Source organism: Musca vetustissima, unplaced genomic scaffold (genome assembly GCF_032173495.1).
Source record: "Musca vetustissima isolate MV318-11 ecotype Yass unplaced genomic scaffold, APGP_CSIRO_Mvet_v1 utg8392, whole genome shotgun sequence".
NCBI classification, from domain to species: domain Eukaryota; kingdom Metazoa; phylum Arthropoda; class Insecta; order Diptera; family Muscidae; genus Musca; species Musca vetustissima.
The window spans coordinates 422490-437216 of NW_026886187.1; the positions used below are offsets into that span (position 1 = coordinate 422490).

At 32.2% G+C, this 14727-nt stretch overlaps 1 protein-coding gene across 1 annotated transcript in view; it reads right to left on the bottom strand.

The window, feature by feature from the left end:
- Positions 1-366: 366 nt before the first annotated feature.
- Positions 367-14727, bottom strand: part of LOC133333674 (nuclear factor of activated T-cells 5) — an 89999-nt gene continuing 75638 nt past the window's right edge. Inside the window, exons 10-13 of the mRNA XM_061541962.1 lie at positions 3849-5224; positions 3448-3614; positions 449-744; positions 367-371 (exon numbers count right to left, since the gene is read on the bottom strand). Coding sequence (XP_061397946.1) covers positions 367-371; positions 449-744; positions 3448-3614; positions 3849-5224 — 1844 coding nt within the window. The remainder of the gene's footprint in view (positions 372-448; positions 745-3447; positions 3615-3848; positions 5225-14727) is intronic.

Consider the following 14727-nt stretch of genomic DNA (forward strand, 5'->3'; position numbering starts at 1 on the left):
TGAACATTGACTTTTGAAAAAAATGTATTGAATTTTGTTATTTTTCATCGTATTTTTTTAATTTAAATTCAAATTTTTGTAAAACCAAATATTTTTTTTCTAATTTTTTTTCCAAATACTTTAGCTTATAAAAGAAAGAAATAAACTTAACACAGTTCTTAAAAATATTTAAAAACAAATAATAATTTTCTTGGTTCAATTTTTTGTATCCTTAAAATAACAATTTGTAGGTATATATAGTTTTATATTAAAATACATATAAAGGATTAATATTGGTCCATTGTTGGTTCATTGAATTATTTATGTATTTGTTTTTATGTTTTGTTAAATGGTACTCAGTTCTTTTTTGAATATCTGGGACTTAGTTTAAACTGCAATAAAATATAGAGAAAAAGAAAAATATTATTTTCAAAATCCGTTAACAAATTAGAATTCTCAAAATCCTTACCTTGATCGAATGTACTGGGATTTATATAGCTGAGTAAATCTTGATCAGACATAGCGGTCAATTCTTGTGGTATCGGCGCCAATGGAGCCACAGTGGCAGCTGCGGCTGCAGCCACTGCTGCTACTGCACCCACAGCAGCCGCTGTGGCTGGATGTAGATTTTGTGTAACAGCTGGAGCAGCTGTTTCTTGGGTAACCACTGCACCATTTGTGGTAATAGCTGCCGCTGTTACAGATTTTTGCATTGCATTTTCAGTAGCCAAGGCAACAATCAGAGATTCTTGGGGTGGGGTGGCACTGTAAAGGAGAAGAAGAAAAAGAAAACAATATGGTAAGTATGGGAAATAATAGATATAAAAAATGAATTTGATATATTCCCCGTTAGAAGAAAAATTAAATATAGAATCGAGCCCAAAATATTTCTTATAAGAATCAAAATTAAATATATAAGAAAAAATAAATGTACCCTAAAATGTCCGTCATCACCTATATTTTTCTTAATAATGCACTATTGAGGGGCAAATATTCAATATTCAAGAAAATTCTAAAGAATAGTATTTTGATTAGGCCAGTAAAAAAATGACAAAAGTGATTTCTCATTTTTAAGGTTAGTTTACAATTTCCCCGATTTGATCCATAATACTACAATTTAGAGAGCTTATGTCAAAGAAACAAATATTCTACATCGAATTTCATTATAGGTCACTGAACATAAGAAGCATATTTCTATAGCACAAATCGTTTAAAAAAGCTATTATTTTGGATATATATAAGCAAGAAGAAATTTATTGACATTTTTGAGATTGGTTTTCAAAATTACTTTTTTGGCCCAAATCACAATATTGTACAGGGATGGTCGTAAAGAAAAAAATATTCTATACCGAATTTCACTATAGGTCACTGAAGAAAGTATAACTATAAATATAATATATTTCATAAAAATAATAATAACAAATTGGTTATAAAAAGTGGACAAATTATCACTGCATTTTTCAAGGTTAGTTTTAGGTTTTCCCAATTTGCCCTTAAATACTACATTTTAGAGGGGTAATGTCAAGGGAACAAATATTCTACATCGAATTTTACTATGGGTCACTGAATATATTGAATCTGTATAAATAATAGAAATCGTTTAAATACAGCTACCAGTTTGGGTATATGTTAACAGGAATGAATGTATTGACTTTTTTGAGATTGACTTTCAAAATCCTTTATTTGAACCATTATACCTTACTTTACCGAAATGGTCTTAAAGAAAAATATATTCTAAATCAAATTTCACTATAGGTCACTGAACAAATTACAACTGTAAATATAATACATCTCAGAAAATCAATACAAACAAATTGGTTATAAAAATATTAAAAGTAAAAAAATATGGTTTCAAGGTTAGTTTTAGGTTTTCTCAATTTGCCTAATATAATACGTTTTAAAAAGGGGTAATGTCAAGGGTACAAATATTCTACATCGAATTTCACTATAGATCACTGAACACAAGTAGCTTCTACATATAATACAAATTGTTCAAATAAAGCTATAAACTTGGATATATGTAAGTAGGAAGAAGTAAATTTTTTCTGAGATAGGTTTAACAATACCTTTATTTGCCCATAATACTTTGCTGAATAGAAATGGTCTTAAGAAAAAATGTATTCTATATCAAATTCCACTATAGGTCACAGAACAAATTACAACCGTAAATATACATCTCCGACAAATAACACAAATAAATAAAAACAGGAAAAAATTATATTTTTTAGGTTAGTTTTCGTTTTTCGCAATTTGTCCCATAATAATACATTTTAGGGAGGAAAAGTTAAAGAGACAAAAATTCTATATTGAATTTCAGGATAGGTCACTGAACATTCGAAATCTGTATCTATTATATTCATCGTTCAAAAACAGGTACTAATTTGGGTATTTGTAAGAACAAAAATATATTTATTTTGTGAGGTTAGTTTGCAAATTTTATTAATTTGTTCTTTCATACTAGGTTTCACAGGAGTGGTTCCAAAGGGAAAAATATTCTATATAAAATTTCACTATAGGTCACTGAATATAAGAAATCTGTATATGTAGTATAAAACACTCCAATAGAGCTATCAAATTGGATATATTGGCAATCAAATGCGTATTTTTTAATTTTCCAAGGATAGTTTCTAAATATGCCTAATTTTTCGTACATTAATACATATTATGGGAATGGTCTCAAAGAGAAAAATATTCTACATCGAATTTCACTATAGGTCACCGAACAAACGAAACCGGTAGATGTAATATATCTCAAAGAAATAATAAGGAAACCTTGTCTATAAAAGTGGAAATAAAAAATAACACAATTTTTTGGGTTAGTTTTAGTTTTTCCCTTTTTGTACCAAAATAATACATTTTAGAGGGGTGAAGTCAAAGAGAAAAATATTGTACATAAAATTTCACTATTAGTTACTGAGCAGAAGTAATCTCCATATATGATAAGTCTCGTTAAAACGATTCTGCAAATTTGTTATAAAAAGTGAAAAATAAAAATTACATTTTTTAAGTTAGTTTTAGGTTTTCAAGATTTTTACCCAAAATGACACACTTTAGAATGGTGAAGTCAAAGAGAAAAATATTCCAAATCGAATTTCAGTATACATCATCAATTAAATATTACAATCAAATTAGATATTTAAAGAAAAAAGGCTTAGTTTTATAGTTTAAGGTTAGTTTTGAATTCTTCAGAATTTGTCCAACTGAACTGCATTATGGAAGTGTGGTCTTAAAGAAGGGAATATTCTAGACACAATTTTACTATAGGTCACGGAACAAAAGTAATATGTATATATAACACATATCCCTAAAATGCTACGTCAACAAGAAATAATGTCATTGTTTTTTTTTTTTTTAAATCTATTTGCCTTCTAGCAAAAATCTTCTTTGGAACCCTGCTCTTTCCGCCCTAGAAAATATTCAATTATAAACTAAAAATCATTTGAAATAACAACAACAACTACTACTTACATGGTCAATGGATATTGGGATGGTACAGTGTCAACCACAGTATTTGTGCCCGCAACGACACTGGCCTGTGTTGTATTATTTGTGGGTGCACCACCCACATCACCATGATTCAGGAGCAAATTTAATGGATTCATTGGATCTGTTGTTACATTTGGACTACTCAACAGCTGTTGTGATGATGTTTGGGATGAATGTTGCACGGAGGAACGACGATGGTGATGATGATGTTGTTGTAATTGATGTTGTTGCTGCTGATGATGTTGTTGCTGGTGTTGATGCTGATGTTGCTGCTGTTGTTGTTGCTGCTGCTGTTGATGTTGACTGTGATGCTGATGTTGTTGATTTTGTTGTTCCTGATTGGATATGAAATCTGCTGCAGCTTTAATGATCATATTACTCACCGCTGTCGAGGTGGCTGATGTTACCTCGGGTTGTAAGGCCGTTGGTGTTGGCGACACGGATACATTGCCACTATCACTGGGCGGCGTCATCATGATATTACTCAAAGCCAAGGCGGCAACAGCGGCATCTTGTTGTGTCGGTTGTGCCTGCATAGCAATGTCATTTAGTATGGAATTGGCCATGGTCACCTGATGTGGAGCCATGATGTTGGGCACCACCGCTGTGGCAGCACCATTATCCGAGCATAATATTGTGGAAGGGGAAACTGAGGGATTCATAATAATATCTGTGGGCAAACCGCCACCGGTAGCATTTGCCACATCCTGACTAACACCACTGACGCTGCTGGTCGATCCCGCTGTGGCTGCCGCCATTAGTTGGGGCAGTGGTTGCAAAGCTGCTGTTAATGCAACTGAGGGTTCTGAATTTAAGATGATGTCTTGTGTGAGGGGTGAATTGTGGCTGGCCATGGAATTTGCTGGTGAATTACCCGGCAATGGGGATCCAGATGTTGACGAGGATGTATTCGATGATGTTGAAAGACTACGTTCTAGAACTACAGCAGCAGCTGCTGCTGCCGCCGCTGCAGCAGCAGCAGGTTGATTAGATGTTACTGCAGCCTGCTGTAGAATATCGGTGAAGGCATTATCAATTGCACTTGTGTTGGGTACACCAAAAATAGATGGACCACTAACGGCTTCCGCGGGACCACTGACATTTGCCGACTTTGCCAAATCAGTTATGAATTTATCAACCTTTGCCACCGACACGGCTTTGGCTATTTCATTTTTCACCGCCATTTCTACGGCAGCTGCAACAGCAGCCACCTCCATGGGTGTGGTAGTTGTGGGGGCAGGTGGTACGGGGAATCCAGTCATGCTACTATTATCATACATCATGGCATCCATGCTGGCTTTACGGCCGTAACGATTACGGAATTGCAGGGCAGTTGGGCTTTGTGGTCCTGTGGTGCCATCACCCACAACACTTGCCGCCCCCGTTGTGGCAGCGACCACAGCTTGTGCAGCTGCTGCGGCACAGGCTACCACCGTTTCCGGAGAGCTGATCGCCTCCGCAATGGAATTCTGTGAAGATTCATCAAGTAATTCGGTTTTCAAAGCTTCCGCAGCGGCCACAGCATTCAGATGGGCCAATTGTTGATCGGTTATCATGGGCTGGGCATTGTTCAACGATGGACGGCGTACCACCATGGGCATTTGTGTGGTAATGGGTGGTGGCATCATATCAGCATCGATTTCATGTTTTGTTTCAGTTGCTGCTGGCCATAGACTATTGGCAGCTGCTGCAGTTACCGAGGCAGCCACGGCAGCTGCCGTTATGGCTGCGGGTGTTGTATCCATAAATGTGGTAGCATCTAAAAATAGATCACAAACAAAAATTATTAGTATCGTGTAGTGATGTACTGTCGAGTTTTGGTTTTTTCATTATGGATGGTATATAAAGTAAGAACAAATTCGATAATTATTTCAATTAGAACAGGGGATTAAACCTGCTTAGAGAATTGTAGTTTACTATTTAACTCTTTTTTGAATTGTTGTTGATTTAAATAAAGTTGAAAAAGCCTAGAAAATAAAGGGGGTATTTTTTAGTGTATGTTTTGTTTGGTTTTTATTATTATTTTTTCTAAGAGAGAAGAAAATTCTTAAAGGCTAATGAGTTCGATTTTTTTGGTTTTTGGGTGGTTGTAATTTAAAAAATATATTTTTCTCTGAGTTTACGATTTTTAAATTTTATTATTCATTTTTTTGGATTTATGCAATGTTGGTGATATAGACTAATCTACTTATATACTAGGTATTTTGATTTTTTTTTTTAATTTTTAACTACTTTGATGTTGTTGACTAATGGTTAAACATATTCCTCTCTCTTCAGTACCCGGCTTTTTATTGTTTAAATATGTTCAATTATTTTTATAAATTGTTGAGACTTTTTGGTTTTAGATATCTTCATATTATTATTATTATTAGATTAGGATGATGGCATCTGCCTCTTGGTAAATTCCAAACCAGTTTTTTAAATTGTAATAATATAAATAGGATATTTATATTGTTCTAAAGTTATGACAATGTTAATTTATAAAATTTGGACAATTTCTTTTTAAGCGATTTTAAATGTTGAATTTTCTTGTCCAATATTTGGATAAAATTATATTCCGAATGTTGTTTATATTATCCACCAGGGATTGCAACATTTTTTGAAATTATTAATTTCTTAAAATTCTTTAAATACATTTTTATTGTTCTTTTCAAATAAATGCTTTACTAAATTTTTGCTTTCAAATCATGGTCCCTAGTAAAGTTGTGATTGGGCATTTCCGATAATTTTTATATTTTTATGGTGTTTAAAATGGTGTTTATGCTTATTATCTTTTAGGTTTTTATAGGTTATTCATATATTAATTCCATTATGAATTGATCTCATCTCTCATCAAAGTAATTCAGCCATGCCAATTGGAAAAATCAATTTTAAAGAAAGGCCTTAAATCTTAATTATTTTTTTACTATCTAAACTTAAATACTTAATGCCTATATATAAACCGCACCATTATATAACAATAATACGAATAAAATATATAAAAAATTGCAATTAAAAAATATATTTAAATAAAAATGATTTTTTAATATATATGATTATGTGTGAAAATGACTAGGATGGAAAATATTGTGACTGAAGATGTGTTAACAGTTTGAAGACAAGGAAATAAATTGAAATCAAATGGAAGACAGAAGAGAATACTTCGAAATGAGCAAATAATTATTATTAGTAGGTTTTAATAAAATGAATTTTTGAAAACGAAAATCTTGATATGTATTATTAAATGTATTGAAGAAAGAAAAATAATGAAAGAAAACAAAACTTTTGAAATATTACTTTACCAAAAGTCGGACGCTTGTACGTAGACACATCACATGGGACCCACGATCGTGATATGGATATGGAAACAGAAAGCTTGTCCTAAATAGAAACTTAAGAAGTAACAAAATAAACAAATTTTGATTTAAGTGTATGAAAAATGATGATGATCATGACAATAATTGGGGAATGAAGAGAAATAGATTAAAAAAATAATTAATTAGTAGTGGAGACCGATAATATGAAACCATACACTGAAGTCAAATATATTTCTAAAAATAAAAATAACGATTTACGTAATACAAAAATTACGTCCTGAGAATTTGTATTTCATTTAAATATATAATAGTAGAAATATATAATCCTAAATTTGTTAAAATATAACATCGATATCTGAATTAAATCGGTCATACTTTTTTCGGAAAATTATATGCGCCCGGAAACGATTGAAAACTAGATGACGATTGAAAATAGAGGGCATTGCTTGATACGAAGATATATTTTGGGTCAAAAGGATTTCTAAACCAGTAAGGAAAGTAGTAAAATCGGACTGGGCCGACTATATAATACCCTTCACCACATTAGATATAACCTACATATGTCCCCTAACAGACTTTTTTCGAAAGAACACTGAAATGAAATTGAACGAACTTGAATATGCGATACGATTTTCACGAAATTTAGCATACATAATTCTAGACTTAATTCAGTACGCTGTGCCAAATTTCGTGCAAATCGAACGATATATAGGGACTTACATAAAATCGGACGAAAATATATATGAGAGCTATATCGAAATCTGAACCGATTTTCCCCAATTTCAATAGGGTTCATCCTTGGGCTAAACAAATGAGCTATGCCAAATTTTATCCAAATCGGATTATCAATGCGACCTGTACTACTTTGTTTACAATTTAACACCAACAGACGGACAGACGAACGGAGGGACGGACATGCATAAATCGACTCAGGAAGTGATTCTATGCATATTCTCAAAAGGAATCATGTGTCCTTTTACAAACATATGCACAAAGCCATAATACATATGCACAAAGCCATAATGTACCACAATGTGATGAAGGGTATAGAAATAAACCAGTGAGCGGAGCAGTATGGTTGGACGGGGCCAACCATATGATACCCTACACAACTTCCACGAAAATCTAACTTTGTGTGGTTCTATATTCTGAGCATGGGCATTATTTCGCAATATTTCCGCTCTCTAGTGTGGTAATGGTTTATTAAGTAATATCTGAATACGTAAGCACTTTTGAATATTTCAATTTAACCCGCTAAATTTTGATCGATCTTTATGAAAGCAGGCATGCTTATTCTTTGGTCCGATTCCCTTCTCCATGTAAAATCGCGACGTTCGGACCATAATTGCAGCCTCTAGAGCGACCAGAAAACCCGACAAAAATTAAATATTTGGTCCATTTCATCTCTAAATATTAACCGATCTTTACCAAAAACAATAGGGGTCTTTATTGGGCAGAACCCATTCTGGTCTCAATAAGATTTCCAGGATTGCAAATAAATCGAATCGAAGAATATTTTGAAACAAATTATAAAAAAACTGAAAATATTCGGGGAAGAGAGTGAGAATTATTGCAGGAAAGGGAATTTTGATTTTCACAAAATATAGACAAAAAGTTCTAGAATTTTTGAGGACTTACATATTTTGGATATCAGTTCGGAAATCTATTAAAATTTGTACAAAACATTAAAAAAAAAAATAAAACGGCCAAAATTAACCGCTGGGTAGACGTTGTTGTTGTTGTTGTAGCAGCCCATATTGCTTTTACACAATGGGCTAAGACTTCGACTGAGTAGAACTCGGGTCGTTTTGGATCGTAGACCCACCCCTCTGTCGTGGAAACGCCAGTTAGAAGTTGGCACTCCTGGTAACCCATTTTTAGTGAGCCAAATTTCTCGAATAAATAATTTATAAAGGGAACGGGTTTTTTGGTATTTTTTGTAGCATATTTTTAGGAGGCCGATACAGGGATAATCTTGAAAGTATTGAGTGTTTCATAAAAATAAGAACTAATAGTAATAATAGAGGTATTTTGTTAAATTAAAAATTATGTACTTCTTTCATTTTGAATAACAAAAATCTATTTTGATTTTGAATACAAAAAAAAATCTCCATCATAATCATCCTGTAATATTTTCCTGTTTTTTATTCCTAATTTTTCATCGATCATAAAGAATGGTGTAAGGTTTCAAACTCGGTCTGCTGTCTAAATTTGTAGTATTATTAATATTTTAAAATATGGATATGGAATTTGTTAGTTAGAGATGCAGTGACGAGACAGAAGAGTGACTTAAAAATCTGAATGCCATGAATTTGAAAGTGTTATTTTTCTAAATACTAAACGTATAATAATACTATATATATGTAATATTTGAATATTAATAAAAAATATATATATATTCATTAAAAATAAATATGAAAATGTGTTTAATTTTCTAAGAGTGTTTGTGTGGGGTGTGTGTATTTTTGTTTTTTAGTTTTTTTTATAACCAGTACCCTAATGTACAGATGCATCACAAGAAGAGTTGGTTGGAGGAGAACAGCTTCATATGTGGCCTGGAACGGGTTGGTTGTAGTAGTAGTAGTAGCATCAGCACACATACATACAACAATTTATACGGCTACATACTTAAGTGGTGATGATTGTGTTGTTGTTATCGGTTGGTAGGTAGGTGGTGAGTGATTGATTGAGCAGTGATATTACAAGGATCACATGATATAGCAGATGAGAGAATGCTCCAGCAAATGCGTTCACATATCATATGAATATCCTTATGTGTTTTTATCCTTCCATTGTATATGTATAGTCTTTCAATAAAATTTCAATAAAGCTCTCGCTCTTAATTCCTTTTTAATACATCGCTACGTTCATTTTCAAGTTAGTTACAGTTTCTAGAGTTTTTTTTATTATATTTTTTGGATTTTCTATTTATAGTAATTGTTTAAGTAAATGTCAATATCACGAACCTAAATTTGCTAAGAGAAAGGAAAATAAAGTAAAAAATAGTTGTTTTGAGATTAATGTTGCTTAAATAATATATCCGTGATGGGGTTTTTGTGGTTGGTATTTTTTTCTTGAGGGGAAAAAAGTGGTGGTGGTGGTTGTTGTTTCCTATGAAATTTTTGTTTTCATTGTTGTTGAGTTTCTATAACGTTTGAATAGATGTATTTTTTAATTGTACATATTTTTTCTAAATATATTATCCAATTAATTGATAAGCTTCTAATGTTGTAATCTTGAAAATATTAGCTGCCTATTCCTATAGGGGACTTATTTTTTGTATGATTATTTTATAGTTGTTTTTCCTTAAGTTTTGGAGGGGTTGTTTTGCATTCTTTTGTTTAAACTTTGCCAATTTTTTGTTGTTTTTTGTAATTTACCTAAAGATAAATTCGGTTTTTCTTGTTGACTTATAGCCTCAAAGCATTTTTAAAACATTTCAAAGTTCGCATTGGTATACATTTATGTATTTTAACGTACTGTAGAGATGTCCTGCAAGGTCTTGAAGCTATGCTGGGGGCAATAATTTCAATTTAAATTATCCAATTGATTGTTGTTATTATTTTAAAGATGTAATCTTGAAAATTTTAGTTGCCTATTCATATTCATATTCGAGTTTCCAGTTTGTTGTTGTAATAATGTACCTAAAGTTAATTACATTGTAGTTGTTGTTGATTGATAGCCTCAACATATTAAAATTTGCATTGGTATTTTTTTAAATATTTAACACAATGAACTCAGATGTTTTTGAAGCTATGATGGGTGTTTTTATTTCGTATTTCTTTTTTAAATATTCTTTTTTGATTATTTTTTTTTTAATTCGTTTTTTTTAATTTAAATTGCCATCAATGTAAAATCAAAATTGTTTATGCGTTAAATAAATAGTCACGAAATTATTAAAATATTTTTTTTTTTTAATTTAAAATTTTGTATTTTTATTTATTTTGTATGGAATATTATTCAAATTGTCTAAATATTAATTAAAATATCTTTTTAATGTTACCTTTACCCAGTTCCATAATTTTTTTTAATTTTTCTCTCTACTGAATATTTAAAATTGAAAATAGCTATAGTAACCTGTTTTCAATACAAAAAAAAAAATAATAATAATAATAAGAATAAAACATTTTTACCATTCCTTGTCAAAATCCTTCTCGTGTTCAATCTTCCACCAAAATCATGTCCAACGATATTATTGCAGAGCAAAATCCCACAGAAACACCCGAGGAGGCAAATGACCGTATGATCGAAGAACTTCTTCAACCACTAATCTTGGATAATGAAAAATTACAAAAAATAAAGGAGATTTTCTTCAATGACCTTCAAATGGGCCTTTGCAAATACACGCATACCAAGTCCCTGTCAAAACCATCAGTTACCTATATTCAAGAATTACCCGGAGGCTGTGAAAATGGTACATTTTTAGCTATTGATTGGAGTGATACGAATTTTCGAATTGTGGCAATTTATTTGAAATGTAAAAAAGATTTTCATATGGATTCTAAAATTTATGAAATTCCCACGAAATTACTCAACGGTCCTGGAGAGGAAATATTCAATTTTATTGCTGAATCTTTGTCGACATTTTTAATAACTTTTCATGTAAATGATGCGGAAGAAAGTTTGCCATTGGCATTGAATTTTGGTTTCCCGGTGAAACAAACTGCCATCAATAAGGCAGAACTTATCGGCTTGGATAATAAAAGTATAAATTGTCCAGATGTGGTGGGAAGAGATCTACTGGAAATGTTACGTGAGGCCATTGAACGTCGTAATGATATTAAAATACAAATTTTGATTCTTATTACCGATCCAATTGGTACTCTCATTAATGGTGCCTGGAGGAATATAAATTGTAAAATTGGTTTAAATCTTGATGCAAATGGCTGCAAAGCTTGCTATGTGGAAAAGTTAAGAAATCTGACAATATATCAAAATCCCAAAGGAAATACCATACCCAGTATGCTGATGAATTGTGAATGGGGTCTATTGGGTGATAATGGCAAATTGGATTTTTTGCTTAGCAAATATGATCAGCAAATTGATGGGCAATCTCAAAATCCAAATGGAAATATATTTGAAAAAATGCTAATCGACAGCAGCTTAGAAGAACTTGTACGCCTAATATTAATTGATTGCATTAAATCCGAACTCTTATTCAAAGGTCATATTAGTGATCAGCTGCGCCAAGAAGGTGCCTTTAAATTGGAATATATTTTCCTTATTGAAACTCATAATCTCCACAACCATGATATGACACGTGAAATTCTTGAAAAATTGGGTTATAAAAATCCAACGGATTTCGATTGTGATAAGGTTTGTAAAATATGCCGCATTGTATTGAGGCGCTCAGCATATATGGTAGCTGCCATTATTGCCAGTCTCATAGATCGTGTCGGGGATCCTTTAACCACAATAGCCATTGATGGTATATTACCCCATCACCATCCAATCTATAATTGTCTTTTAACTGGAAAAATTGTACAACTTGTAAAACCTGAACATAAATTTAAAATTATGTTATCCGAAGATGGTTCTGGACGTGGTGCTGCTTTGGCGGTAGCTGTCATTGCATCGAAATGTCAAGCGGAAATGTTGAAAATGAAATTAGTTAGCCGTTCATCCAATGCACGCAAATCAAGTAATGCTGGAAAACGTCAAACGGGAAATTTATTTTAAAGGGAGAGAAACAGAAATTAGCCGTCAATAAAAAAAGAATATTGAATTGTTCGTTTGATTAATGAAGTTATTTAATAAATTGTATTCCATTGAAAAAAAAAAAATATAGGCTACAAAAAATGAAACAAATTTTCTAAACTGGATTTAAAGAAATATAATAGAACGAAGTAATCTCCATAGACAATCCTCCATATTAAATATCTATACAAACAGGAAAACAACCATGTTCAAAAGTAGTAGTGAAAAATAGATGTCGAAACAATTTTTTCACACTCTAAAAATATAATTAAAAATAAAGCATACTTTCAGGGATACATTGATTTTTACTTTTATTCAATTATTACTCAGTTGGACTTGAGTCCAGGCAAACTCCTATAGGACGATGAAAATCCCATCAATGGACAGAGAAATTCACAGACAGCCAGGTTTTTTTTACGATGACTGTTGGCAATAGTTATTGTTGTTAAACGAGTCTGAATGCCCGAAGGAAACACCATACCCAGCATTTTGATCAATTGTGAATGGGGGGTCTGTTGGGTGCTAATGGCAAATTGGATTTTTTGCTTAGCAAATATGATCAGCAGCAAATTGATGGGCAATCTTAAAATTCAAATAGAAACATATTTGAAAGAATGCTAATACAGAACAACCTAGGAGAACTGGTACGACTTTTACTAACGGATTGCATACAATCCGAACTCTCATTCAAAGGTAATATCGAGTCTGAATGCTGGAAGCTTCAGTTTTCAAATAATTGGTTCGTCTATTTGGCAGAACAATATTTAATCTGAATTTCATTTTATATTCTTCCAAGATGCTGTTCGGCTTTCAGACATCATCTTCCGTTTACGATTTTTCAAATCAAGGATGCTAAGAAGGAATTACGTTTATTTCCTTAACATATCATATCCCCTTGGGCGTGAAATATATCCGATATGGAATCTTCATAGTTTGAAGGTTTTTTTCTGGGACAAGTAGAAACATTAAAAATATGAAAATTCACTAGTTTGAACACCTTGTATTTGTGGGACCGCAAATCCGAAATTGGTGGAAAAATTCAAACTGTGAGGGCAAGTTAGCATTGCGAATATATTTATCCGTGTACTTTGCTCAACAACCTGTAGGCCAAAGGTCTTAAGAAAATCAAGGTTTGTCCCATCCTTGTAATTCTTTGGTATTAATATTGGTTCCTAAGCATTCTAAACGTTCATTTCGATCATAAACAAATTCATGTCTTTGCTGATTGCATCCTTGATATGTATGCAAATGATCCAAAGCCAACGACCCAGCGTTGCTTCAAGACATCAAAGAATTGGTGAGACTATGGAGGACATATGACGATTTATTTAGAAAATGTTACGGTAATATTAGCATATTGACACACCTCCCTCAAAACCTTGGAATGGAATGCCAACAAATCTATTGGAAACCCTGTTTAGAATCATGGCTCTTCGCGGCATTAATCGCCAGTAGCCTGTCAGAATGTCTTATACGTTAAATCATTCCCCTATAACTGCCCTGAGCTTATATCTCTAGGTCTTCCATTATTACACAGCATCCCGAAATAACAGAAAGAAATGTTGTTGTTGAAAGCTTGTTGTGTTGTGTGTATTCGGCTAATCGAATGTGACTCTGCTTCTAAATTCAGGTTTAAAATTGGATATTTAGACCTTAATAATGATGGCATTAGATTGGCGAATTTGTCTGGGTAATAAAAAATGTGTAGAGTATCATGTTGGACATTACCGAAAAGTTGAACTGCGACTTGGTCAATACTAATTTAGACGGATGTACTCTCCACATTTCAGTTGTAGCAAAACCACTCTAGTTTGTTGAGGTAACCTCGCTCAAGCTGTAAATACTTTTTAGACATACGCCCAAAGGGATTTTTTTTTGTGAATAGTTTTGAAAGCATATTTTTTTGAAGGAACATCCATAATCTAAACGTAGATTTTTTAGGAATATTTTTGGAAGTCCATTAAAGATTTTTTAAATCAATTGCAAATGTCATAAATCTTATGAAATTATAATCAGCTCAAAACAGTAATTACAGGGTAGGTGAGATTTTTGTAAGCCGCATTATATTATATATTATTTGATAGCCACATAACTTAAACCGGTTAACATTAATGATTATTGTTTCTCTATAATCGATTATTTATAAAAAAATCTAATATACATTCTAAACGTATTTTAAAAACTTTTTACTTATTAAATTTTAAATTACTATTTTGATTTTACATTGAGGCAATAAATATAATTATTTTTTAAATATTTAGATCGTTGA